The sequence below is a fragment of the Alosa pseudoharengus genome, unplaced genomic scaffold (assembly GCF_046254945.1).
Source record: "Alosa pseudoharengus isolate Yale_2024_CS ecotype anadromous, Long Island Sound unplaced genomic scaffold, YU_APseudo_1.1 YU_APseudo_1.1_scf_5, whole genome shotgun sequence".
NCBI lineage: Eukaryota > Metazoa > Chordata > Actinopteri > Clupeiformes > Clupeidae > Alosa > Alosa pseudoharengus.
In genome coordinates this window covers 29,655,892-29,683,078 of record NW_027468837.1, presented here as the reverse complement: position 1 = coordinate 29,683,078, position 27,187 = coordinate 29,655,892, and the positions used below count along the sequence as shown (strand labels likewise).

General features: G+C 41.6%; 5 protein-coding genes across 5 annotated transcripts; all 5 read right to left on the bottom strand.

Annotated features, from left to right (window-relative positions):
* Nucleotides 1-632: 632 nt before the first annotated feature.
* On the bottom strand, nucleotides 633-4,021 carry vhl (von Hippel-Lindau tumor suppressor). Its single transcript, XM_076267516.1, has 3 exons — nucleotides 3,542-4,021; nucleotides 2,329-2,454; nucleotides 633-948 (listed from the first exon to the last, which is right to left on the bottom strand). The coding sequence occupies exons 1-3, from the start codon at nucleotides 3,726-3,728 to the stop codon at nucleotides 755-757; spliced, it is 507 nt and encodes a 168-aa protein (XP_076123631.1). The 5' UTR covers nucleotides 3,729-4,021; the 3' UTR covers nucleotides 633-754.
* Nucleotides 4,022-4,782: 761 nt separating this feature from the next.
* On the bottom strand, nucleotides 4,783-10,233 carry crbn (cereblon). The gene is made up of 11 exons (XM_076268280.1): nucleotides 10,133-10,233; nucleotides 9,460-9,566; nucleotides 8,892-9,094; nucleotides 8,399-8,554; nucleotides 8,020-8,143; nucleotides 7,743-7,805; nucleotides 7,418-7,502; nucleotides 7,207-7,322; nucleotides 6,497-6,561; nucleotides 6,129-6,260; nucleotides 4,783-5,846 (listed from the first exon to the last, which is right to left on the bottom strand). The coding sequence occupies exons 1-11, from the start codon at nucleotides 10,206-10,208 to the stop codon at nucleotides 5,669-5,671; spliced, it is 1,305 nt and encodes a 434-aa protein (XP_076124395.1). The 5' UTR covers nucleotides 10,209-10,233; the 3' UTR covers nucleotides 4,783-5,668.
* Nucleotides 10,234-10,544: 311 nt separating this feature from the next.
* Nucleotides 10,545-14,491, bottom strand: arpc4 (actin related protein 2/3 complex, subunit 4). Its single transcript, XM_076268779.1, has 6 exons — nucleotides 14,386-14,491; nucleotides 13,844-13,962; nucleotides 13,629-13,740; nucleotides 13,149-13,244; nucleotides 11,595-11,765; nucleotides 10,545-11,407 (listed from the first exon to the last, which is right to left on the bottom strand). Exons 1-6 carry the CDS (start codon nucleotides 14,386-14,388, stop codon nucleotides 11,402-11,404), a joined length of 507 nt encoding a protein of 168 aa, XP_076124894.1. The 5' UTR covers nucleotides 14,389-14,491; the 3' UTR covers nucleotides 10,545-11,401.
* Nucleotides 14,492-15,777: 1,286 nt separating this feature from the next.
* Nucleotides 15,778-17,005, bottom strand: h1-10 (H1.10 linker histone). Its single transcript, XM_076268778.1, has one exon. The coding sequence runs from the start codon at nucleotides 16,944-16,946 to the stop codon at nucleotides 16,293-16,295; it is 654 nt and encodes a 217-aa protein (XP_076124893.1). The 5' UTR covers nucleotides 16,947-17,005; the 3' UTR covers nucleotides 15,778-16,292.
* A 752-nt stretch (nucleotides 17,006-17,757) lies between these two features.
* traip (TRAF-interacting protein) lies at nucleotides 17,758-23,946 on the bottom strand. Its single transcript, XM_076268777.1, has 16 exons — nucleotides 23,769-23,946; nucleotides 23,366-23,484; nucleotides 23,211-23,268; nucleotides 23,024-23,110; nucleotides 22,877-22,916; nucleotides 22,617-22,744; nucleotides 22,236-22,330; nucleotides 21,780-21,893; nucleotides 21,536-21,623; nucleotides 21,318-21,407; nucleotides 21,106-21,194; nucleotides 20,547-20,705; nucleotides 20,418-20,457; nucleotides 20,177-20,281; nucleotides 18,895-18,945; nucleotides 17,758-18,453 (listed from the first exon to the last, which is right to left on the bottom strand). Exons 2-16 carry the CDS (start codon nucleotides 23,461-23,463, stop codon nucleotides 18,340-18,342), a joined length of 1,356 nt encoding a protein of 451 aa, XP_076124892.1. The 5' UTR covers nucleotides 23,464-23,484; nucleotides 23,769-23,946; the 3' UTR covers nucleotides 17,758-18,339.
* Between the last annotated feature and the right edge of the window lie 3,241 nt (nucleotides 23,947-27,187).

The following is a 27,187-nucleotide window of genomic DNA, read 5'->3' as shown; positions in this document are numbered from 1 at the left end:
CGAATTTCTGAACCCAACGGTTTAGACTCCCCAACCACGTGAACTTCAGGGCACTGAGGCATGCATGTAGCCATAAACATAGGCTTCTACAGTCCATGCATGTAGCATCTCAGGAAAACATCAAGGTAAACTGCACAGTTGCGCTGGCCAGCCACATTCTGTTTTCGCATTCTTTGTTCAATATTTGAAATAATTTAATTTAATTGTTTTGTTTCATATTCCCCATATTTGATTTATTTTAGTCTTTTTACCTGATATACTGTCTTTTTTGTTTTCTCATGTATTGGTTGTAATATAAATCACATCGTCTTATTGTATGAACTTGACTTTGAAATCTTCACCTTCTTGCAAGGACTGAAATGCATTGACATTCCTGCACTCTCTCTCTCTTAATTGTGACCAGTTGACTATTGTTCAATCCGGTTTATCTTCCACACACTAATTTTATCCAGGTAAAATAATACCATATGTTTTACACAATTTTAATGCTTGGATTCAAACCTTTAATAACCAATGTCACCTCCAAAAGTTGTGGTAACTTGTCATTCAGTTAACAGGACAATAGCCTATGTTGCACAGTTTTATATAGGCATAACATAATTACAGTCTGGTTAACAAAAACAAGAGCCCAATTATAGTCCATCATTTTAATTATACAGTTCAAATATATAAATGTACAAATGTGTTTCTATACAAAGACAAACACTCACAATTGACAATGTTCTCTCTCTCTCACACACACACACACTCTCTCTCATGTCTGCTCTTGTTGCCTCTCCTGCAGTAACCTCTGCTCCACACGCTGTGCGATGCACTGAAGGTCTCTTTGGAGGCTTGGCTTGTCTGCCAGGTCCTCCTGAAGAGTCTTGGCAATCTCCAGCTGAGGAAAGTCCTCTGCAGAGACATACTTCCTCACCACCTGCAGACATCGCTCCCGCAGGGTAAACACTATACACACGCACACAACAACAACAACAACAACAACAACCACTGTTAGACAATCAGTATGTTTACACGGACATTAATATCCTGATATTAACCCAATCGAGACAATATTCCAAATAGAACACTGCCATGTAAACAACAACAACAATTTCTGATTGCCTTAAAAGGTTGTATCAGCGATTTCAGGCCCAAAAAAGGCCCAAACATAAATGATCACATTCATCTAATCTTTCCTAACGATCCGCTAGCTGCCTGCCCCATAAGCTGGCCGTCAAAAAACACGTCTCTGTAGGCAGCCTAGGCTCCGAGATCTGTACACAAAAACAATTGCTACCAACAAGGGTTGGCAACCACTCAAAGGCAAAATAAAGTGTTTCAACCAATAACTGACGAAATGCGACTTTAGGAGAGTTTCAATTGCACGGGAGGGAGGCGGATGGAGTACGAGCTAGCTCTCGGTTTTGTTTGAACATCAACAGAAGTGACGTATCCCCACTATCGCTGATACAACCTTTAATTGAACAAGGTCATGGTCGGAATAAGCAATAATCGAAGACATGGAGTATTCTAATCTTAGTCCCTTTATTGAGGTGTGGTGTATGTATGTACAGTATACACCTTAATGGCATTACAACATCATATGAGAATTCGCCTTATTCACCCGGTGGCCAGAACGAGGCTAAAGGGTACACTTGCCATTGCACCTCAGTCCAGCAGATGGTGGTGGTAATGCACTCCGTTTGCAAACTGCTAAAAAAAAAACTCACTGAAGAAGAACAGGTCAGTGAACCCATAGATATTACAAAGCTAGATACCGCATTGGGCTCCCAAACGTATGTAAACAGGATCGTCATCTTGGTGGGGGCAATCAATAACTGGAGGTCAATGGAGAAGCATATGACTCTGACTGGAAATCAAACAGGTGTATCTGATTGCCGGCAAGTGTTGCCCATAGACAGTAAACGTGTTGCCCCCAGCAATATGGCGACCGCGTTTACGTATGCCTCCTAATATAACTCGAGCCCAATGCGGTATCTAGCTTTCTAATATCTATGAGTGAACCCTTCTTCTTTTTCGGTGAGCTTTTTTTTGCAGTTTACAAATGGAGTGCATTACCACCACCATCTGCTGGACTGAGGTGTAATGGCAAGTTTACCCTTTAGCCTCGTTCTGGCCGCCGGGTGAATAAGGCGAATTGTCTGTGCAGGCACATTTACAGAATCAATTGTCTTTACTAGTAATGATCGGACTATGCTGTGTTGTAAACGGGAATATGAATGAATGGAATATTCTATGAACAACTCATGTAAACACCATAATTGTGTGTGTGTGTGTGTGTTTGGGGGGGGGGGTGCATGCGAGTACCCACATGCAGAAACAAACCTGGTAGAGTGATGTTGACCAGTGACATCTGTGACATGGTGTTCTGGGCTCGGGGGAGGTACAGCTCCTTCTCATTCACACGCATGGGATCATCTGATTCAGCATCACGGAACATCCAAGGATGGCCTGGAAAGACAGTTTAGATCAGTAGAATGCATTACTCTCATCATTATTTGAACTGCCATAATAATGATCTAACTTTTTTTAAAATAATCTACCAAAAAGTTGCCATCTTTGCCCATATAAGGAGAATGATTGGAATTATGTGTTAGGACAGTTGGACAGTGTGGCTTCAACACAGACAGCGGGCCTGCCCATAGTTTGATATTAGAATATCGCTCAAAGTGGTTAAAGGAAAATTCCGATTTTTAGCACTTTAAGGCCCTTTTCTGGTTTGTTTTGGATGAACTAGAGTGGTGGACACCGACATTTTGACGATTGGTCCTGTCTCGACTTTTCTGACTCGTTTTGAATCGCCTTTTCACTTCTCAGGGTGGCTGGCAATGGGCATACTGTAGTAGGCTACTCAAACATGTCCTAAAACAACCCTTACCGTTCGTTTTCAAAACTGTGCAACTCACCGAGTGGTTAGTGGAGTTCGTTGACTATTAAAAGCAAATATATCGGCGCAATGTATGATTCGTATTTGAACCTGAAGCATATACGGTGGCGCAGTAATATCAACGTGCACTGACAGAAATCAATGGGATTTTACAAAATGCCAAATAAAATACGACAGAAACTGTATTTCGCTATGCTACTTGTTTTGGAACATCAACGAACACCACTACCCACTCGGTAAGTTGCACTGATGCCTCAGATGAAGTGGGTATTCTAACTCGAGTGGGTATACTGAACACTGACAAGGGTGGATTTATATTGATGGATTCCAAATAACACGCTTAAGATAATACTGCTCTGGTCACTCGTTTAAAAAAGGCCTCTACTAAATGGGCCCAACAACTACATTTTCCCAAAGAAAGTTTAGCAATGGAAATTGTTCTCTTGGGCAGTTTGCAATGACAACTGGCGCTATTTGATAGAGTGTGACTAAATCATAACAGTATGTGAAATGATTGGTGTTGTGCATAGGCTGAACATTCATGGAGGCATGAAGTCGTATTTTTTTCAACTACCTGTCTATTTCGTACATAGGCTAACACAGGTAGCTCTGTGCTTCCAAATAACAACCTGACAAAGATGTCAAACTCACCGACAAATGTAGTCATTCTCTGTCCCGTCTTGGGTTGAATTGGGTTGTATGTCTGGGGCTCTCCGCGGAAGTTTATCCACACAGGGCGAACAACTCGATCACTTCGGTTGCAGAAAACGACATGGCACGGGATTCCACTGGGTAGGGAGCGCACGAGAGGAACAGGGGGCTCTGCTTCTTGAGGCATGACCAAATTCTAACTTGCAATGTAGGCTATCAGAGCCTCAGGTACACTCGCAATTAAACACTACAGAAGCACAAACACTGATTCAAATGCTACATGTCTTACGGCACGTAGGCTAAAGCACAACTCACCCAACAAGAAAAATATAACAAAAAATAAACGTTAGTATACACATCTAGTTGTGTATCCCTCTTACTATCTTCAACCAGATGTTTTAGTGATAGTGGTCAATCAAAACACGTAAAAATGTATCATCTCTACAGTTTCGGTTTGATTACATAACATGAACCCCTTGTTCTTGGGTACATTTGATGAGTTTGGACACGCACTAGCAGGCTTCTACTGCCACCTACTGTAATGGAGTACGAACAACAGCCTCTCCACGAGACTTTCATTCTATGGTTTCATTTCGAATATGTGCGCCTATCCAAGTATGCTACCTGTCAACCAGGGATGTAGTGGAGGCTAAACGCAAGTAAACGCAGTTTATCCACCTCTGAAATTTCATAAATAGTGTTTATCCTCCTCTCAAAACAGTTTATTCACCAACTGCAACTTTTAACATTCAAAAATCACACTATTAGGCCTATCCACATTCACACTATGTACACTCATCAACACTCTAGGGACCATTTAATACCACTGGTATTGTTATAAACATTGGACAATAACCTCCACCATCATTAAACATGTTCTGAATGTCTTATTAAAAAATCCTATATGGCATGACGCAGTCCACTAGCCTGGTGTTACCATCCTACGTACTTCCGGCCAAATTTTTGATTTTTTTTTATTTTATTGCAAAGTAGTATAAGATTTCAGCCTCGCACGTATGTATGACGAAGAGAAACGTAGTCACAGGCGGTAAGGACCAGGCTAGCAGTCCACCTCACTGTGATCACAGAATTCATAGTATACCCACCTCTTATTTTACCACTACACCCCTGCTGTCAACTGCATTAAAACCATAGACATAGAAATCTATTTCTAAATGATTACAACTAGTGCATGAACAGAACTTCATCTCCTTTACAAAAAAAAACCACTGGAAGCAATAGCATTTTAGCATTATGTTTATGATTTTTCACACAAATAAATCTTACATCCTTTAACAATATGCTATGGGTTTATGTGCATGTTTGCCGTTTTATTAATCTAGCAGAGGTCTGTGAGACATTCTGAGTGTATATTTGTATTTCAGAGTACGGTACTGTTTTAATGATCTTTCACAGCGATATGTTTTAATGTTCTCATTACTCATGTGAGAGAGGCACTCACCTTTTCCAATGAAATTGGCTTTGATGGACACTGACCACATAAATACAAAAATATAATTACAGAAGAAAAAACTTCCTCCATATAAAAACTGTGCACTTAGTCCCCTTGTAAGTCAATCAGGGTAAACCGATTACCGAGTCCCCTCCTCCTATCCATGGCTCATGTTTGATTCTCATATCTCATTGGACTTCCCATCAAACTGTATCAACATCATGAGATAGCATCAAATCATACGCTCTGATTTAAAACAAACAAAAGAAACAACATGGCACATCCCCGACTTACAGGCACACATGCGTAAGGGTGGACTAAAGCTAGATTGTGTATAAGCCAGCGGATGGGTAGAGCAGTCCACTGTGTTATTTGACAAAGTTAGATTCACCAAAATACCGATATGGCCTGGGTGGTGTCAGGAAACAGATCAAATAACAGATGTGCAGATGTCACCTAAAACTCTCTTGATATCCCAGTTCTTTCCCCTCTCCGATCTCAGTCAGCAATTTGTCATCTACCCAGTGCTAAATATTCACTTGTCCTGCACACTCTGATTGTCCATCTGTGTGATAATGATCTTAAAGAGGTGGACCAAGATCGGCGGCGAGAGTAATGTGTGATGCGGGTCAGGATCGAGTTGCAGGTCAAGGACCAGTGTAGAGGTCAAAAGGTCAGAGGCAGAGCACCCGGGACCCCTCCAGGCCCTCTTCGCCCTGTGGGATTGTGGGTAGCAGAGCAGAGCGGGTCAAGCCCCAGAAACGGTTGGGGCTCAGGTCTTTCTTCACCGCTGTGAACTTCCAGCCCATGTGAGATCCACACGTTCGGCACTGTGCAATGGTCCATGCATATCTAGATGCAAGTGCACACACACACACACACACACACACACACACACACACACGTGAGGGAATGTTGCACTTCCAGCTGTATGCAATGTTCCACAACTTAGAAATCATTCTTGTTGCCATTCTAGGTATTCACTTTCTGAACCCCATTATCTATTTACTTGCAAATACATGGGCCTACAGGAACAGTTATGATAGTGTATATGCAGTGCATGCTAGAACCTGACCATTTAGCAAAAGTCATGCGCACTCTCAAACAAAAACACACAGACACACAAAGGCTTACCCCGGAAACCAGCTGTGTAGGGTTGAAGGTCGGCCAATCAGATTGAGGTTGGTAGTTTTATAGACTGTCAGCGTCTCATGCACATAGCCATGGGGGTTCACATATGCCGCCATAGGCCCATACAGAGACAGGCTGCAGAGGAGGAAAGTGTGTATTTAGTCAGGGTTGATTTCAGCCATCCATTCTGTATTTGGTTGATCGTAAAGTGTGTTTTGTCTGTATTCTTCTCAGACTCTTTGTTTCTTCTGTTTTGCATTCATACACTAAAACCATTGGGCTTGCAACCTCCTCTCTTAGTTAATACGGCTATGATGTTAGTACCAGGTGTCATACGGGAACAGCTGATGTGGGGTTGGCAGGCAGCTCACCTGAAAATCTCACTTTTAGTGGTGATCTCTGTGTCTTGACACTGCTTACAGCAAAGAGACGTGCACTGTAGGAGTAATAAAGCAGTAAACATTAGAATTACACCCCCGCACCCTGTAAGGTCAGAAGGCAAAGGAAATTACATTCACCTTGACCTATCAACAACCAACCGACCTCTCAGTGTTTACTTCTACAGATACAAATGTTCTCACCATGACAACAGGAGATAGTGGCTAAGCAATATAAGCAGAAGGTTTTGCAGAAGGCACTGAGGTTTTTCACCTATGTCACAACGTTTGTTGACCATATGTTAAACCTATGGAGTAATAGGCACGAGTGGTAGGCAGAGTGGTAGGCACAACAGTCAGGTTGTATAGGCTACAAACAGTTGCAATAGTTACAAGTAGTTAAAATAGCTACAAAATCAATATCAAACAAACAGACATCATCATTTGTGGCATCCCTTCCCCACCAGGTTAAAATTCTCTAATCTCTAAAATTATTTTACTATCGTGGCACATTACATTCACGGCAATTTCACAAATACTATGTGATTGATTTGTACAGTATGTTGATCAACAATGCTTAGGACTGAGGAGGAGTGCAAAACTACTACTTGACTTAGATATTCCGGTAAATGTTTGGCAAACAGTCATAAATAGTATGTACAGACAGTAAACACACATACACATAAACACACAAACACACTCACCCTGTCCATGATGTCTAGTTCACAGCGTAGCCTCTGGATGGCACTACCAATTTTCAGGAGCTGCAACCTCAGGGCATCATCTATGGGCAAACAGGCAGCAACCCTGTAGGAGAAATCTAGGAGGGTAGAGAGCAGGACAGAGTAACCACAGAGTGTTGGAAGTTGGATTTGTGTGAGTGCATGTGTATGTATGCGAGTGTGTACGTGGTACCTATAGCATTCGTAGGAAGGGATTCATCTTTGAGATTCTCATCCCACTCGTGAAGCTGTTTCTTTACCCTTTTCATAAGTGTGTCCTGAAACACAAAAACACTTCTTACAAAGGTGAAACACTTCTTACAAAGGAGAATGCACCCAAGGACATGTAAACTTCAACAATTCAACAAGGAAGCAGAGAGAAAAAAAAAAAAACTAAAAACAAAAACATATACATACATTTCTGCTATTTGACACTCTTTAAATATGAAGCTCTTCAAACAGTTTAAACACAATAATCCCTATTCCTACAACAACATGTAAGTGCAAAAATAACTTACTGAATCATAAAGTGCGTAGACCCATGGAGGCCACTGGGTCATACTGGCGCAGCGGAGACTCTTCTGTGTGAGAGCAAGAGGGAGAGAGAGAATGAGAGAAAGAGAGAGGTATATCCATCTCATATTCTGCTCCATCATCAATTCTGTCAGTATACCTTGAAATCATTGACAAGTAAAACATGATGACAATTTGACAGTAAAAACAAACCCAAAAAGTTTAATTGGACAATCAAAGCAATTCTTTAAAAAAAATGATGTTTGCATCTGTACACATTACTTGTCTGTTGCCAATGCAGTGATGGTTCTGCCTGTGTATGTGCAAGCGGGTGAGCAGCTGCAGTGCACACAGGGGATCAGGTAAGATTCGCTCCGGAAGGATCTGCACCTTAGCTTGCCGAATCCTGAAACATACATTACAAACAGTGTGTTCAGGAGGAGGGAACAAGCCTGTGCAGTGAAGGAGAAATGTATGTTTGGAAAAGGGGTGATGTTAGATGTGTGAAACATATGAGATTAAATATGTGTGCTAACACTTGTAAACCCATCAGTAAGCATATCTACAGTCTGTACAGAAGAAAGATGGCGGGGGATTATCAGTATTGACTCATTTAGATGATCAGCTTTATATGTGTGTGTGTGTGCGCGCATTTACTAACCCGTCAGCCTGGGTCCTCAGCTCGTGAACACGAAATCTTTGGCGCCCAATAGCTTTTAGCTTCACAGTCTCAATGCCGTATTCCTGTTCCTCTCGGAATGCATAGATCTCTGCTGTCGTGCCAAACTCTGCCTCCTGCTCACCACTGTCACTAGGGCTGCGCAGACACACACACACACACACACACACACACACACACACACACACACACACACACACACCAGGGCATGTGTCATAAAACACAGACACCAGCACTGCAACATGTGACATTAGAATTTTCAATTTCCACCAAAAAGATTAAGTAATATCTATTCATTCATTTATTGCTCAGAACACAGCTTGCGCTGAACGTTAGACCAGCATACAACTACCAAGCGCAGCACACATTTACCAAGATGCAATGAATGTATGTGTTTATTCATGTTGATGTGTAAATTGGGTAACGACAAGTACATTTTCGTGTGTGTTCCTGTTCATGTGTGATAGGGCGTTACCTATATGCCAGCACAGCGAAGGTACGGTCCCTGGTGACGAGGTTGCGTATCATGCTGACCTCGTGTGGCCTGAAGAGTTGCAGGGGAACGGTCTGACCTGGGATCAGCATAAGGGCTGCGTGGGGTAGGACTGGTAGCGTCTGGATGCTCTCCTCATCATGCACCGTGCGCCCATGGAACTCCTCCATGTCTGAGCCCAAGTACTGATCACCCACACACACAGAGACATTTATTTGTGTGTGCTTAAATATAAATGCCAAGCAAGTGCCATTTAATCTTCAACGGACAACATCTTCAATATCAATCCACTACATCAGACTATCACACCTGGGAAAATGTCTTCCTCTCTCTCAAACACACACACACACACATACACAAACAGTGAGGGGGGGGGGGGGGTAGGAGAGAGAGTAGTTTTGTTGTGTTATGTTGTGTTGAGGGAGTGGTGCAGATGGAGTTGGAGGGACACACAGAAAAACATTAAGGGGTGATTTGGGCTGCTGATGGGTTGGAGTTGGAGGTGGACAGTGGTACACCCACACACACAAAAGACCAGATGCTTGCTCACTGCATGTGATGTTGGCAGACTGGTGTCAAAGTTTATAATGTTGGGCTTTTCGGCCTCATCACTATCCCGATCTTCCATCTCCAAGTCATCATCTTCCTCTTCATTTTCTACAGGAAGAAGAGCAATTGTTCGCACACAGAATCCAATAAAAACCTGTCGATTTCACTTTCGTTTTTAAAAAAAGGCTCCTATTTCAGTCTCAGACATGTATCTAAGGTGTGTGTATGTAATGTAAGTATTTGCTATGATGAGATGATTCCAAATGGAACTTCAGTCACTGTCAGTTTTCACATAACGGCGTGTGTTTGAATGCACAAGTCACTGCCTTGTAATGTAAAGCCAATTACTGGGCTGGCTAACAGAAACGCACTCACCAAAGACGCACGCAGAATTACGCGGTGAACATCCAGAAAAATGTCAACACTTTAGCTAGATTAGATTGCAATGAAGCGGTTGCAAGCGAATGGTTTAATTGTATACGTGCAAGTGTTACTTGCAATATGTACAGTACATCATCCGTCTTGTGTAGCTAAGCAAACGTTAGCTAGCTAACTCCTCTCAAATGACGTCTATGAAATTCAGAGCCTAATAACGTGTCAAATGCCCATTTTAGCAATGCCAACAGATGTCAGAGCACGGGCCTAGGAAACCAATTGTTTTTCAACTTTCTCACCCGGCAGGAGTTGCAGTTGGTTCCCCATATTATCCTCAATGTTGTTGTTATCGCCTCCACCCCTCTCGTCAGCCATAGCAGTGTGTTTACACTTTGCACTCTTGTTCTCCGTCGTTTCCTCTCACTGTTAAATTGGTAGCATACTCCAATGAAACAATACCGCCACCTACAGTGTTTGCGCTTCCCTTCAAGTTTATTTTAATGCATTACCTCGCCTAAGCATGCAGGTAGCAGTTACTATAAATCTGACATTTATAATAATTGGCTTTTAAAACTTGGACATTGATGTCAATTGATGGGTATAACATACACCCATGGGTCATATAACTCGTGTATGCTCTGATGTCAATGCAATTAACCATAAAATAAATGCATAAAGCAAGAGGGGGAAAAAAACGGCACTGATAGGGAATTTGGTCACTGTGCGTAAACATTTATTGCATAAAGTAGAAAACGATGAAAAATGAATTACATTAGAAAGCATGGGGTGTTAATAGCTTTTGTATTCAAAGTTTTACTCTCTGACCAAACAGCAACAGAGTTTCTCTGGCCAGCTTCTGAATTTTGGAATGTCCAGTCTACATCTGAGTGCATCACAAGCGCAGAAGCCTAAGGTATTTCACCTCAGTTTTACTCACACACACTCACACACACACACACACACACACACACACACACAACATTTGCCTTATTTTAAACGTATTCCACATAGACCTCCTTTCCTGATATGGTGACATATTTTCATAACAAAATAAACTAAGGAACACTGTAGTACACATGCATATATTATATTTTATATAAAACAGAAGAACATCCATTAGAATGACAGGAGCAAATCTGGTCTTGTGTGTACCTTGACCCTTTAGTGGCGTCAGACGTCTAAATTGGTGGCAAGAGAGGGAGATCACAACAATGTGGATGAATGACATTCTGTTACACATGATAACTGTTCGTAAAAACTGTGGTACACTGGCCATTATCACAGTGCTGAACTGGTTTGACAGACAAGCCTTGAGCTGGGGACTGAGCAGAGATGGTTGAGTGAAGTGTGGGACTAAAGGATTAGTTATGGCTCTTATTTGCTACTGTGGACAGTGCAACTGCATGCTGATGCTACTCAAACAGGGTTGGAGTCGACTGCTCCATGGTTGGCAAGTCTGTCGTTTTGTAGAGTAGCGTTGCTGTCTCAGAGGCACCATGTGTCTCCCTTAGTCACCCTGGTGTTGGGTGTCACATGGCCAGTGCACAGACTGCAGACACTATTGTTTCTCAGAACTGTGGAGAAAAAGAAAAACAACTCAACTTGAAAACAAATTCCAACATCTAAAAACATGTAAAAAGAGTAAAAAAAACCCCTTAAAACTGCAGCTATCTCTAATCAGGCTCTGGCCCGTTGCAGACTCTTGTGATACATGTGAACGCGAGACAGGAAAGAAAGGACAGGAAAAGTCAAGCGACTCACATTCTTGAGGAATTCCTCGGCGACAATGCGAGCACGGGCGTTGACTGACAGCTTCATCTCGCTGATCTCCTTGTCAATCTCCTCCATGAAGTGGATGACGAAGTCCACCAGTTTGTGCTTGTACATCTGTTCCGTGTGGAAGTTTGTGATGAGAAAGCTAATGTCATAGCCCTTCAGGGGGAAAAAGGGGAGAGATGGTTAACAAGAGAGGACTTTATCTGTTGAACTCTGAAATGATGTGCTTATGAAATCTGGAAGGAGGTACAGGGTTCCTTTGTGTAAACACAACTGCAGCTTTCACTCATTTGTTCCCCGTCTGTCAAAATGACCAATGGGACTTTCCCGCAGTACAGTAGGAAAGATACAGTAAGATAACTGCAGATGCTTGAGTGTGTGGAACTATGCATGAGGGTGGTTTAAACTGTGGCTATGGAAAAGTGCCTGTGCTGAATGTGGCTATGTGCGGTACTATGACTGCAGTGTAGGTCAGAGTTATACCTGCAGATGTGTGCTATTTAAGGTGTACCTAAAAAAAGTGATGGTTGCAAATGGTGGTGTCTTGTAATGTCTGTTTGATTCAGCAATTTCCTCTCATGGAAGACAAAATAAAATAACCTTGAACCTTAGGTGTGTTGCAGTACAGTCAAGAATTGTGCTTGCAGGTAATGGCGGAGGAATAAACATTTGATTGGTGAGGTCTCAACAAAAGATAATGCTACAATATAAATGTCACAAACACAAACACAGATTAAAGCAGTTCCAAGAACTTGCTACAGTCACATACCCTGGAAACTCCAGAGTTCTCGCAAGAGCACAATTTGAATTGTGAGTTTCAAATTGAGTAATAATCCACGTTACTTTCGCCACTTGTATCGCGGGGAGCCAATTTCATCGGCATATCTGATACAGTATAGGCAGGCCAGAGGCAAGCTAAACAGATGACAGTCGTAGTGTTATCCAATTGCGGCGAAGTCCGGAATCAGTCAGTAAACGTTAGTCGTATTGTGTTATCCAATTGCGTGCAGTGAGATTTTCATATGCACGCTTGGTGCCGCCTCTCGAGTTGGGACATGACATTATTCGTGGCCAGACCTTTAATCTTTCTAGATTACCAGGGTCTGGAATCTCCAGGCTAACGGTCACACCTTAAAAACAAATGCATGCATGCGTCTGTGATTACATTTTCCAAAAGGTAGTTGATTTCTGTGTTCAATGGGCAATCAAATTATACTCCCTTTGTTTGTGTCCCATTTAAAGAGCCAGGATTGAGTATTAATACTGGAGTTTTTTGAGCACAAATACTGCAAGGACAGCTAGAGGACCATGAGGAACACTTCACTGACTTGGACAAACAGAGTGCAGGATTAGAATCACAGGCTGGACTTTTTAAAAGAACCCTGTCCAGGCCCTTTGCTAGTCTCTCTCCTCCTCGAGCAGGACCCCAGTGTGTATGTACTGGCGTCCATATGGAACCACCTGACCTGTGCGAGGAGCTCTCGGCCTAAAATGACAAACACCTTCCATTCCTTCCTCCTCCCTTTCCCGGTCCCTTACCTCCACAGGCTTTCTCCGCAGGATGAAGAAGTTCTCTGCTCTCATCATCATGAAGCGCATGAACTTATGGCAGAGGATCTTCTCGATCTCATCAGCCTATAGGAGCAAACACACAGACAAAAATAAAACAGCCAGTCCCTACACACTATATAGTCACAATATACAGTTCCTGTTACACATATCCTGGAGATGACAATGCACACATTAGAGTAGAGTAAAGCAATAGCAATGACAGATAAGTGCAAGTTCAAATTCAAAGAGTATTTCAAATGACACACTATATATTGTACCAGTTTCAATTGTAGTTAGAATTCACTCTTGCTTATGACAATCCCCCTTATGAATAGCTCAGCTCTTTCAAACATTTAAATCATTCCAGTCACATCATAGACCTGTAGACAAGTGGCTGTGAAGGTGAAGGAAAAGGAAAAGCCCCCCCCCCCCCTGATGGTGTGTGTGCACGTAGATGTCAGAACCAACCTGTTTAACAGCGATGCTGACACGCACAGAGTTGATGGAGCCCTCTATCAAAACCTTCTCTTTGTCATTTCTGCTGATGATGACTGGCTGCAAAAGCAACTCTTTGCTGCTCCTGTAACAAGCAGGCAATTAGGGGGAGCATGTTTATATGGAATGCAATGGATATTTACAGGAGCACCACCATCATCATGTCAACCTCTGTAAGATATACTCACCGAACCTCCACTTCAGGCTTGTTGTGACGTTCAACTACCTGAGAGGAGAAATTCTCTAAACATAGGGCGGCCTGAAGTGTAGCACGCACCGCATTCAAGTACGGACGCAGTGTCGCCGTCTGCAAAAAGAGACAGACACACATTTGTATTATATGCCCCACATTTGACCAAAGTCACAAAGACATGCTTAAACTCATCCTATATTAAAATGAGAAGTTACTTCAAACGAAGTATGTGCATATGAGACTGAACAGCATCACAAATATTGTTGCCGGAGAGTTGTCTGGTGTTTCGAGTCTTTATTTCTTAGAACCTCTGCCTGGTAGCATACGATACAGTTCGTGTTTAATGCATGGAGAATCATCGCTAGCTAACGATAGCAAGAATTAGGGTGTGGAATGGATGCTCCATTGTAGCTAGCTGACAAATCTTTCTTACGCAATAGTGATGCATGTATACTAATTATGATGTGAATGTTTTCAAAGAAATGTATGTCACTAATTGGTCAGTAGGAAATGAATGAATATAGGTCTCAAGCTTACCATTTCTCTGTTTTCACTGAAAAATCCGAGGGCGGAAGTACAGCAGAAGCTGTCTATGGGAGCTGTCGGAACTTCCGTGAAAAGGAACGCTGAGAATATACCATTAGCCCTCACCTCGGGGATGACTACAAAACGTGAACAGTGAGTTTGATAGTAGTCTATACAAAATACAGTGAAGTGTTTTTAGATGTTGTTTTTAATAACATGTACAACGTCTGTGGGTATCTCGAATGTATACTTTCAAGCTATTTCTATCATATAACTATATCCAGGCATAGACTATAATTTCCCATGATCAGCCTGCCAACACACTTCCATATAAGGTAATGTAATACCTTGATGCTCATGACTTGTAGCCTTCACCTAACATTTATTATGTAGGCCCCACCTGTTTCTCTTGTTTCATATTTTCATGTCTCTATTCAAAAACGTCTTTTCTTAACGGTCACAATTTGCTTTTCCTTGTTGATCAATGTGTGTTATTAGCCAGTGTTATATAGGCATATCGTTTAAAATATTATTATTATTTTTTTAATTATTGGGTATCTTTTTTTAAAGTTTGGAAGTATGCAATTTAACTATTTGCATATGATCTGATGTTTACACCTGCCCTTAATGCAGCAAACAAGCACAGGTTTTCAATGTAGGTTGGTAGAAAAGATTTGGTGCATAAATGCTTAAGACAAAACCCAAAACACTTCCTCCTCAACCAATATGCACCACACATCGTCAGCATATGAAAAACTGCATGGATGGGGGTTTGATCAGTGACTGCAAAAAACACACTGGCTGAATATTTTTAGTCATTGTGTCAGACCCCTATGGTGTAGTTAACAACCAGTTAATACTGTGTTGCACCTAAAGTCAGCAGACCCGGCTTAAGTCCAGGAAAAACAAAAAATATTGTACATTTGAAGACACATTCAACTTTATGAGTGAACTCAATTATCCCTAATGAATAATTTGGCACTATTTATCTATAGGCCTATGGCAACTATCTACAACAAAGGAGATACGGATAAAAATGTAGACATGGTCTACATGTATTATCTGTAGTCACATTATGGCATTTCCTATTTAAAACCATAGGCTTATTGACCATCATTACTTCCAGAAAAGTAACTACCTTTGGGAATCAGCTTGAAGCCCAACAGCTACAGAAGGCCCTCCTACTAACACAAACCTCTTCAGCAACGCCCAGAGCCAAGAGGAGTTGACTCTCCACCTATCAGGGTTGAGGATTGCAATTTGAATTTTGTGTAGGGCAAAGTCTACTCAGTTCTGTCATTGTGAATTTCATAGAACCCATTTGTTTAATTTTCACTTTAAACCACAGCCTAAATAGGCAGATAATGTGCTTCTGACAACAAAGACCCAAAACTAGTAGGCCTGTTAAGCAGTTGTTAATACTTTATTTACAAGACATGGCCATGGTATTTGTTTCAGATCAGGTTTATGTATTCAGGTGAACATATTCAACAACTTTGTATTTGTGATAGATGATAAACAATACAAAAAATCAACTGTGTATAAAATGTAGGCTATGTCGTTTAACATTTTACGTGCCACGCCCACTTTGACAAAACAAATACAAAGGAATGTAAACTGCAGGGCTAGTTGACACTGGTCCGGAATAAACACAGAATGATTTTTAACAAGTCTGAGAGAACACAAGGTCATGATCGGTAATTCCGTTAACTTGATAAACGGGATGTAAATTACCACAACTATATGACGGTTTGTAGAATAGGTTATCACACAAAAGACTTCAACCAATACGATATAAGCGCTGATCACACGCGCCCTGAATGAACAAAGAGTTTTATACAAAAATATAAAAATAATGAACCAATTTGCTCCATTTTGTTACAGTTCGTTTTTCTCCTCGGTAACATTAAGCTCTCGGTTTACTTCTTTGTCTTCTTGGTCTTTTTTGCACTCGGGGCTTTCTTCACTGCTGCCTTCTTCGCCTTGGGTGCAGTCTTGACCGCTGCGGGCTTTTTGCTGGCCGCTGGTTTCTTGGCGACTTTCTTTTTGGGACTCGCTTTCGCGCTGGATGACTTGCTCGTCGTTTTGCTTGCAGGTTTTTTTGCGGGCTTTGCTGCCTTGGCTGGTTTGGCTGCTTTGGCTGGTTTAGATGGACTCTTCTTCTTGGCAGCAGCCTTTTCAAATTTCTTTTTGTTGAGTTTGAATGAGCCGTTGGCGCCAGAGCCCTTCACCTGAATGAGGGTATCGTTCAGCAGCAGTGCCCGAATGGAGTACCTCAAGTACATCCTTCCATTTTGCTGGTCGAACCAACTGACTTTCTTGGCTTCCTTGTAAATTTTGAATAAGGATGAGCCGTTTTTCTCGCCCAGTGTGCGGATTGCGTCGATGACCAACTGGCTGTATTTGCCCGGCTGTCCCTTCTTGCCGCCCTTATTCTTCTTCTTTTTCTTCTTTGCAGCAGATGCGGCACCCGCGACCACCGGCTTTGCTTTGCTGATGACACCCTTCTTAGCTTTCTCTGCAGTAGGGGCAGGTGGAGCAGTTTCGGGGACGGTTTCCACCTCAGTTGCCATCGTGAATGTTGAAATCTGGTGATACGAGATAATGCAGTAGGCTACAGACTCGAATGCACCTAGCTAACAGGGCGGTTACTTTGATTTATGCAGAGAGCGCGGACGTGATTGAGAACAACAACAAGGAGAGTCTGGGCGCCTGTGAAGTTGTGCTTTCTTACGGCACTTTCCAAACACCTTTCCCATGCTCAGACCCTTTATTTAAGCTCGAAAATTCACCTTAGTAGATTATAAACGATGCTTTTCACGGCTGTGCGGAGGACGCCACGTATTGCTTTGTTATAACCAAAATAAAGGCGAAAGTAAAGAGGATGCCCCGTGTACGCCTCGCTAAATTGGACGGGGGCTCTGGTTTTCAAACCGAAAAACTACGATCTACGAAATTATTCTATGAAATACTCAATGCTAGCATAAAGAGAGAAAGATAAACTACAAAATGATGCCAACGTTTACATGAATATACATCTGTTTAGGAATATATCGTCAGTTTAAATTCGTAGAACTAACACATAAAACGCCCTCGCGTGGCTGCGCCGAGTCAACCGTCAGAATTCAGAAAAGCCCAAGTTTGTGTTCCTGCTATTGGCGGGCACCTAATCAAACTCTCGCTAGCGTATAAATAACAAGCTTAGAACTCTCAATGAGCCAAAATAGCTTTTCAACAGACTAACGCATTATGAGCCTTAAAACCATTCATAGTTTTAAGTTTTCTATCCATAGCTGCCTGGCGTATGATTTCTAGGTTTATCAGTAATAATCACTAGAAAAAGTCCAAATAAATGTTTTTATATCATGATAATAACTTACTGTGTTCTATCCGTCAATACAAGGGATTCTACTTTAAAATGGTGGTGTCTTAAATCCTAAATCTAAAACAATGCCACCATCCAGTGAATGCTCAACTGATCTAAAACAACAGTCCAGGGTTTTTAGAAAAAAAAACTACTTTATTAAAACAGCTGTACAATTCATATATATATAAATATCTACAATCAATGCATGGTTGACAAACATTAAATTAAAAAAAAATCTACTTTGAATAACAGGTGATCATTCTGTGCATGGTCAGGACTAACATGCTTGCTCATCACCTGACATCCACGAATAGCAGTAAACCCCAAAAAGGACTCCGTCCTGTTACAGTGTGGTTATGTGTCAGATCCGTTTCAGGGTCAACTACTATTTGGGTCACATAATGTAAAAAGGAAAACATCATACTGCTGAGGACTACAACTGTTTTGTGTAGTTGATGAATCATAAACATACAGACGCATACACACACACACACATACACAAGTGCCCCTGTACTGTACGCTTGCACTTGCCCATATGCAAGCCAGACTCCTGTGCGCATGTCCTCTGTGTCAGGCCTGCCCACAGGCCATGTCCTTGCTCACTCCAGGAAGTTGTCAAGTGTCAGACTGGTGGGAAGCCTTCCCATTGGTGGACGGGAAACCTTCTTCCTCTTCGCCTTAACAGCCAGCGGCCGAAGCCCAGCCAGTGGAGACTGCAGTGAGGGTAGCGGGTCAAGGAAAACGCCTTCTTAAAACTGACCAGTTGGGCCATTCACCTGGAGGAGCCATTACTGTGGTGTCAGCGGATGCTGGCTCTTCCTGACAACGTACCAACACACCAACCAACACACAGAACTAACAAGTGCACCCAATGGGCAGGCCACAGGTAGCACTAATATCCAAAGTGACCAATTGCTCCCATGGGGGAGAAATAGATTTATCCCCAAAGTTATTGACTGTAGTAAGCAAGACCTAAGTCAGATACAAATAATGATGAAACTCAGAAAAATGTAATACAATCTAAAATTTCTTTCTACTCTAGCATCACCTTTGCAGTGGTAAGAAAATGTGACCCAGAACCACACCCTCGCTCTGAATAAGACATATCCAGGGAGAAACAAAAACATTACTGATGCGGACCAATGGAAGGATACAGGCTGAATAAATTTGGTCCTTCCTCCAAGGCCATCATACCCTGTCCTCACCTGAAAAAGAAAAAAACACAGAATATACCAAACATGTCAAATAAATACTGTTAGGCAATGCACGTATGAAGGGAAATCAGGTGGATGTATGAATGTAGGGGAATACCGTCAGGTGTGTGCTAGTATGAAGTGAAGTACTGTTAGGTGTATGCAAGCATGAAGGGACATCTTTTTATTTGCCTTTAGCTGACACTTTTATCCAAATCGACCTACACAGATACCAGTTGCAGGGGCCAGTCTTCCTGGTGTAACTCAGGTGAAGTGCCTTGCTCAAGGGCGTATGGTGGTAGCTGGAACCCTGTCTAATCTTGTCAAGCTTATGTTAGTGTGAAGGGAAACCTTGTTGGGTGTATGTGAGTGTGAAGGGGGACCTTGTTGGGTGTAAGAGTATGAGGGTAAGGATGTGAGGAGTATAGGTGTAAGAGTATGACATGTGTGTCTATGGTACACATCATGAGGTGTGTAAGTAGGGATGTAACGGTATGAAAATTTAACCTCACGGTTATAGCGACCAAAATTATCACGGTTTTCGGTATTATCATGGTGTTTTTAAAAAAGTGTGTTCAATATGTTCAGAAAGCACTGATAGGCCTACAAAAGCTGAAATAGCTTCAAAATGTGTCCCGTTCACTTTTTCATATTTAATTGGCTATGTGCTTATAGCTTAACTTACCCTACCATGACTTGGAGTTTGCCATTTCTGTTATTTGGATCCAATGAGTGAGACCAAAGTCAGTGTTCAAAATAAAAACTTTAGGCTACGGCATTCTCCTGATAACGTGAGTGGAATGAATTTCATGTGGACGCGAACATAAAGATGCAGGTTGGCTAAATAATACAGTGCACGTTTTGCAGTGAAAATGTTCTGCCTTTTAAAATCAGGTGTAGCCTAATCCGAATCGCAGTTAAAACCATCAATTAGACAACAGAATCAGTAGGGTACCAGTTTTGTTTCATTGTACCAGGCCTACTGTATGTCAAAAGCAGGCTCGGATGAAGCTGGGAAGGATTAAACACACGGTTTCAACACCGTGGTAATCAACCGTGATAATTATGATATTTCAAAAGAGAACGGTAATTGTTATCGTCAACATTTTTATCGCGGTTTACCATTATACCGGTAATCGTTACATCCCTAGGTGTGAGTAAGGTATACGGCATGAGGTGTACAAAAGTGTGTGTATGTATGTATGTATATGGCCGGCCACATGTGTGTATTAGTGAGTCTCACCACTCCAGGTTTGCTATGGGGATCCAGCATGCTTCCAAATGCTTTCTTCCTGAACAGCAGAGAGTGCCGTAAAAACGGATCGGTGGGATCTTTCACATGGGATTTCTGTGTCAAGGTACACAGGAACACACACAGAAAAAACCTTGTGTTTAGAACAAAGTAGACTTCACCTGATTCAAACCAATGACCAAACTCAGCCTACAACAGGAGCGATTCTCCCTCAAAAGACAGTAGGATGTACCTTGGTCTCAGAAGAATTCTCTGAATGGTGTGGTGACGATCTGTGATGAGAAAACAAGAAGCTAGAGCTGAAATGTACATTTACTCATTCAGCAGATGCTGTTAACCAAAGTGGGGGGACCAGACTAACCCTGTGGAGTCTAGGCGCATCTTCTTGGCAGGTGCATGGCTGTGTGAGGGCTTGCGCTCAGTTTGCTCAGGTGTCGGCACGTCAAAAGTCAGGTTTAGGTCAATCTCCTGATCGTGCTCTGGCCGATGGAGGCACGGCTTCAGTTCCAGAGGGGCAGGACTGTAAAATGATATCGAAAGGAAGTCTGACCTGTGAGACCTCAGGAAATTTCACATTCATTTGAAAAACTGCATCCTTGAGCAACACGCTAAAAATAACACACATTGTGTAATTCTGAACTTTTATCATTGGTCTAAAGGTGATGATGCAAGGGAGTAACTTTTTGAGAATTGTGCTGGGCAATCACATAACCAGTTACATTTATTCTGATTGGACAATAATGACGAATTGCCTACTGATGATTAAAGTTCTCGAGAAAAGAAATCAATGGGAACATGCTGGAACCACAATAATGAGGAGCACTGACCTGCATCGTTGCTCAAAAAGTATCATCAGTTTGAGGTTATACTGTATGAATCAACAAACAAACACACAAACAAACAAACAAACACACACACACCTCTCAAACACCAGTCGGCTAATTGCATCGTTGGTGCGGGTGGGTGTGCTGAGGGTCTTTTGTAGGATCTCCACTTTCTTCTTCAGACTCTAAACACAAACACACAGTTCAGCTTATGAACATATTATGGTGTCTTACGTTAAAGTGACAAATTTTGCTCTAAATCTGCAAGCTCGTGTTGGCAGTAGTGGAATGATGTGTGTCTGACATACTGTGATTTCTTTATCAGCATTAGTCAGGTCCTTCTGGGCAGCGAGCATATCCTCTTTAGTCTGGTTTACCTCCATATTGGCCTTCTGCAACTACATAACAAAACAGTGTCACAATACATCCAAGTATAATACACACACATGCTGAAGATTAAATATGATCATGCCCTTACTGTCAACCCCCTCTCCCATGCACACAGACAGAAACATACACATCCTACCTTGTTGTTGGAAATGAACACCTCCCTCCTGAGTTTCTCACACATCTCATTGGTGGAGCGGAAGCTACTTTTCAGGCTGTCATACTCCCTAAACACGCACATACAAAATCATTGTGTGTGAGAAAAAACCCTGAAAACAACAGTATGTATGTTTGGGGCCCTTTATTAATCACACTGTTATGTTTAAGAGGAGTAAATGCAGTGTGTGTGTGTGTGGTGTATTTAATTGCGTCAATGTGCTTACTTCTTGAGTGAGACGCAGTAGATTGAGAGCTGCTCCACAGCTGACTGGCCGACTCCCATGTCAGAGATCATGGCCTCCACCTCATCCCTCTGGCCCTGCAGTACTGTATCTAAACTAAACACACACACACACACACACACACACACACACACACACACACACACAAACAAACCACACCCACACACAGAAAGAAATAACAAAGCATGATGAAGAGTATGCTATCTATTCACAAGTAAAACATCAGATCCAATGTCAATGTATATCTGTGCATATCCAATGTACCGTAAGCATGCAAGCTTGAAATCAGTTCAACAAGTTGAATGTGTGCGTCTGTGTGTGTGAGAGAGAGAGGCAGAGACACTAAAACATTAATTGGTGTGGAATATTAATCTTGTGTATTCCTCACTCAGTACGTATGGATCGAGTGTAGGTGAGGTTTGTAATGTGAATAAGTACCTCTCGTAGGTCTTCAGTCTGACCCGTAGCTGACGCGCCTCTTCCTTGGCTGCTTGGCTGTCCAGATGTTGCTTCTCCAGGTTCCTCAGCTCTTTCTGCGGGGGGACATGACATCTGTGAGACAAACAAGGCCTGGCTACGGTACTATCCGATCTACCATCACCACAAAAGCCATTAAATAGAAAGTGAGACTGACAAAGACAGTACAGAGAGAATTCAATAGCACTCATAAACTAAAGTTGTTCTGTGCATGCTAGGTAATAATAATGACGATTACTACTACTAATAATAATAATAATAACAACAATGATAAATTGTTGAATCAATTTATAATAATAAATGCTTTAAAATAAGTATTTACGACATTAAATGTGTGCATACCCGTAAAACTGAGCAGACCATTTCCTTATCTCCAATGTCTTTCTTCAGACGTTCCGAGTCCTGCTTTAGCTTCTCCGCTATCTGTTTCAAGTTCTCAATGAGCTTCTGTTTGTCACGGCAGTCTCGCTCTACAACGCACACACACACACACACACATTAATATGTTTGGCATTCCACTACTATACGGTCGGACCCATTTACTGTAAATTCTACTGAAGTTAAAAGACATATATTGAAAGAGAGACATCTGTATTTCTCACCTTTCGTACTCAAGACAGCCCTCAAACGGCCCAGCTCATTCTAAAAAGTTATACAAGTTTAAATTCAGACAAGACAAAGACAGAGACAGATAAGTGCGCACACACATGGACGGACGGACACACACACACACCTCTAGCAACACTCACCTGTAAATTCTCTGGATCCACTGAACCTCCTTCCTCTTCTCCTCCAATGTCAAAAAACAACTTGTTGATGATGTGTTTAGTGCTCACCTGTCAATAACAACAGCAACTCATGTTTTGTGTCATGCTTTCATGGCATCAGGTTTGGAGACAGGTATTAGGCACACTCATACACGACCTTCTACTGTACCTGTTTCCTGCACTGGGGACACGTTTTGTTAGGAGCTGTCTGAAACCACTGTAGCAGACTGCAATCATGACAAGTATTTGTTAGGCATCCTTCCCTCTACTCAGTATTTCAGATACACAATAATTCACATGCATGATTGAAAGCTGTTGATTTACCAGTCATAATGGAAAGTATGTCCGCAGTGGATGGCAGCCACGTCTCTGGTGTGGTCAAAGAAATCCGAACAGATGGTGCAGTAAGCCCGAATAGGCATTTTGATGGCAACAGTGGTTTGCTGGAGAGATAATTATTATGTTATAGCTAACATTACGTATACTACCGTAAGACTGCTATGAAGAATAAGTAGTCTACTAATGTCCATCATTAGGAATCAGCTGGCAACTATTCACGTTAAATACATAAACAGTAAAGGTTAAATAGCTAACTAACATCACCCCCGGTTGACTTGAGTTGACTGAGTGGCAACTAAAAAGCATAACGTTAGCAACTAGGATAGCTAACGCTTGCATTCACCAGCAGAACCTTCACAGCTAAGTTAACTAGTGTTAGCATACTTACCTAACGTAATGCTGTAACTTATCCGTTATATCCTGGCTATTCTGAAGTTTTCACTTAAAATAGTCAAGGTAACACAAGCCCCATCTTAAGTCAGTAATGAACAACTATGTTGTAGTAATATATCCTATTATTATCGAGGTGGCATGCATGCCTCTCTATCGGCGTCTGCCGCTTTTAATTCAAACAGTCATGGGAATACAGGAAGTTACGTAATTCTGTAATAAAAGTCCCACGCACAAAGCCATTCTCTGGCCAAACAAAGCAGTAGGCCTATGTGTATATATCTATGGGCCTATGTGAACTGTGCAGTTGTGATGCTAATAGCGGAATCCTGATAAATACAAAAGATGGAAATGGGGAAAACAAAACGAAAGGGAATTTGGAAAAATATAATTATTTCATAGGGCCTTACTTGTAGCCTGGGTGCCATTCCGAACTTAGTCCCTGACGTCAGGCTACCTTACTTGTGCCTCCAGGTGGCGCTTCTCACTTAACAAAGATTACAGTGCGGAGCATCAATGGCAAACGCTTTTGTCCATATAACAATAACAGTAGTAAACATCTACATCAAAAACATTTTGAAGTAACCCACATAATAAAACACTACCAATAGACCAAAATATTCCAACTGAACAATTCGAATTGTCACAGCAACAACAGCCACAAACACATACAAACAGTGACTCTGCAAGGATAATTAATGAGTCTTTAAGAGTGTGTCCATGAGGCGGGGGTGATACATACGTCACCGATTTTGATGAAACTTGTCCCCAGTAGGTCCACCTAAAAACTCAAAAAGCCAAAATAGTACAACAACATTTGAAACAACTCAGGGGGAGTTAGGCCCCCGTCCTTGTTTTAGGCCAAAAAAAACCCCTGCTGTCAGATTAAAACACAGCAAAGTAACAATCCATGCCATCACAGGTGCATCCAAGGTTAGTTTAAAACTGGAGTTACAAGGCGTAGGCTAAGGTGTGACTGGTGTCAGTCCAGGACTGCACGTATCCACTATGTCAGTGTTTCTCAAAGTGTGGTCCGGGGACCACTGGTGGTCCGCAAGCTGACGTGGTAAAATATAGAAGATGCAATATTGAACCAACTTGTATGTAAATCCAAACATTTCTGCAATATTGCCTATGTAAGCTATGCCAGTTTAGGTTACATGCTGCTATTCCGACATGCCGCTACTTAGACATTGGCGTCTAATTGTCGAAGTAGCGGCATTAACATTAATTTTCAGGCGTCCCACTACTGCGACATTTTTTTTTTTCATTGTCGGAGTAGCGGCACTTGACCTTTTTTCAAATGTCCTGCCATTCCGACACGAGGTCATTAACAGTGCCATAGCCAGGATTTTTCAACGGAGTGCCTTTTGCGAAGTAGGCCTAGGGTGGGCCTTTATTTTTTTTATTCCAATATGGGCAGTATAGCCTAGGCCTACAGTAATCGTCCCAACTTTAAACAACACACGATTTCATCACAGCTCAGACGATTCATGGCAAAAAAAACAATAAAAGGCTACATTGATAAATAGCAGGGGCATCGACAGGATTGGATTCTATAGCCTACGCACAAGAACTTTAACCGAATGAAACCGAAAGGTTAGTCGCGTCTTTAAGAGTGCGCCTCACACACACCAGCTCCGTTGAACATTGTATTTTTCGTGTTTAAGAGCTAAAACAAGTTGATTAGAGAGTCACATTTGAAATGTCGGGTAGTCTAAATTATAGCCTAGCGCGTGCATCTCAGAGGAAGAGATTTTGGAGAGAGAGAGAAGATTTAACCTAGGTGATGATTATTTGTGTCTGGTGGTAATTAGACTTTAGTATAGATACCTACGAATTGTTTTGAATAAAAAAAGATAAGACAACAAATGAAATGTGACCCTGCAAGGCGAAACCAGTCGTTTTGGTAAAATTTACAAAATTAAGTTATTGTAGGCTACTCACACGAACGGCCATAAACTAAACTTTCCAATAATATTCATATCGAGGGTATTGCAAATAGTATTGGGTATTGGATAGTCGCCGACCCTCATTAGATGTGGATATTTGGAGGTAAGGATAGCCTTAAAGAAACAAGGTTATCGCAGTTGCTGTGAGACATATGGCCCTTCTCCAGTCTCTCTCAAAATCAAAACACACCCAATTCACGCTTGGACTTTTCGATTATGTTTCTAAATGTTGGGACTGATGGACACTGAACTCTGGGGGTAAGGCAAAAGAATATACTTATATACTTGTTTGTAAAAATCTCCATTTTGGATGATCCAAGTAAACCAGCATTTTCTTTAAAAGGTTTTAAAAAAATATCTGTGTGGGCACTGTTTACATGTGGACGAAAGACCCAAACATAAAATATCTGGGTATGTACAAGGCCTAAGTTGTGCTAAATTTGAAATAACTCCCTCAAGGTGTTTCCAGGATATTGTGTTCAAGGTGTAAAAATACAGTAGGCCGATGTTTTTTTTTAAGAGATCACAGTAACATTGACCACTCAAATCTAATCAGTTCATCTTTGAGTGTAAGTGACTGTGTGTGCCGAATTTGAAAGAAAGAAAAAAACTTGTGAGGTCACAATGACCTTGACCTATGACCTTTGACCATCAAATTCAAATTAATTTGTTATCTGTGAGTGAAAGGCCCTTTCCGAAACTAGCTACACTCTCTCCCTAGCCACTTGCACTTCTAACCAAGTGTTAAAAAAACACACCAACATTTTGGGAAATTATCTTACTGTCTCTGCCAGAGTTAGATAAGATGATACATACCTTTCTCATCTCTGTGCGTGCAGTACCTCAGTCTGAAGCACCCACTGTTAGCATAGCTTATCATAGTTCATTGAGGTGAGCAGTTCCAATTAGCCTATAGCACCCAAAAGGGATAAAATAACTCCAACATTTTCCCATTTACATGGGGAACTTGATTTAGCTGTAAGGGTGATTCCCACCTGAGTGCACACCGTAACTGAGGGGAGTGGGTAGGGATTGGTTTCAGAAAGGGCCAGTGTGAATGTTTGTATCACATTTGAAATTATGTCAGGGATTTTTAGAGGTTTATTCACCACAATGGGATGTACATAAGGTCACAGTGACTTTGACCTTTGACTATCAAAATCTTACAACTTATTATTTGAGTCCAAGTGACTGTTTCTAGCCCTGAGATATGTTGGAGATATCACATTTGCAAAAATTAGACCTACGGGTATACTGGTGTATATGATGTCATTTTGAGCTACCTTAAGGAATATATTACACTCAGAACATTAAATGTAGCTTGGATTTGATCAGCAGACATGATTGATAATAATATCTCCATTTGTCCACCATAAATGACCTAAGCATTATTTTTCAACCAATCATTGAAGTAGATATGTATTTGAAATCACACTATTTAGGCGGTTACCACGAAGAAAATAAT

What these genes read in the sequence shown, in the direction of transcription:
- vhl (XM_076267516.1), bottom strand. Translation starts at nt 3,728, where the DNA reads ATGCCTCAAGAAGCAGAGCCCCCTGTTCCTCTCGTGCGCTCCCTACCC. An exon ending in GAGAATGACTACATTTGTCG is followed by an intron (nt 2,455 to 3,541) that starts GTGAGTTTGACA and finishes CTGTCTTTCCAG; the next exon opens with GCCATCCTTGGATGTTCCGT. An exon ending in GGTCAACATCACTCTACCAG is followed by an intron (nt 949 to 2,328) that starts GTTTGTTTCTGC and finishes GCGTGTGTATAG; the next exon opens with TGTTTACCCTGCGGGAGCGA.
- crbn (XM_076268280.1), bottom strand. Translation starts at nt 10,208, where the DNA reads ATGGCTGACGAGAGGGGTGGAGGCGATAACAACAACATTGAGGATAAT. An exon ending in CTGAGGACCCAGGCTGACGG is followed by an intron (nt 8,144 to 8,398) that starts GTTAGTAAATGC and finishes TGTATGTTTCAG; the next exon opens with GATTCGGCAAGCTAAGGTGC. An exon ending in AACTAGACATCATGGACAGG is followed by an intron (nt 6,562 to 7,206) that starts GTGAGTGTGTTT and finishes TTACTCCTACAG; the next exon opens with TGCACGTCTCTTTGCTGTAA.
- arpc4 (XM_076268779.1), bottom strand. An exon ending in AAGCCTGAAGTGGAGGTTCG is followed by an intron (nt 13,741 to 13,843) that starts GTGAGTATATCT and finishes TGCTTGTTACAG; the next exon opens with GAGCAGCAAAGAGTTGCTTT. An exon ending in TGCGGAGAAAGCCTGTGGAG is followed by an intron (nt 11,766 to 13,148) that starts GTAAGGGACCGG and finishes TTCCCCCTGAAG; the next exon opens with GGCTATGACATTAGCTTTCT.
- h1-10 (XM_076268778.1), bottom strand. Translation starts at nt 16,946, where the DNA reads ATGGCAACTGAGGTGGAAACCGTCCCCGAAACTGCTCCACCTGCCCCT.
- traip (XM_076268777.1), bottom strand. Translation starts at nt 23,463, where the DNA reads ATGCCTATTCGGGCTTACTGCACCATCTGTTCGGATTTCTTTGACCAC. An exon ending in AGACTGAAGACCTACGAGAG is followed by an intron (nt 21,894 to 22,235) that starts GTACTTATTCAC and finishes GTGTGTGTTTAG; the next exon opens with TTTAGATACAGTACTGCAGG. An exon ending in AGAATTCTTCTGAGACCAAG is followed by an intron (nt 20,282 to 20,417) that starts GTACATCCTACT and finishes ACCTTGACACAG; the next exon opens with AAATCCCATGTGAAAGATCC.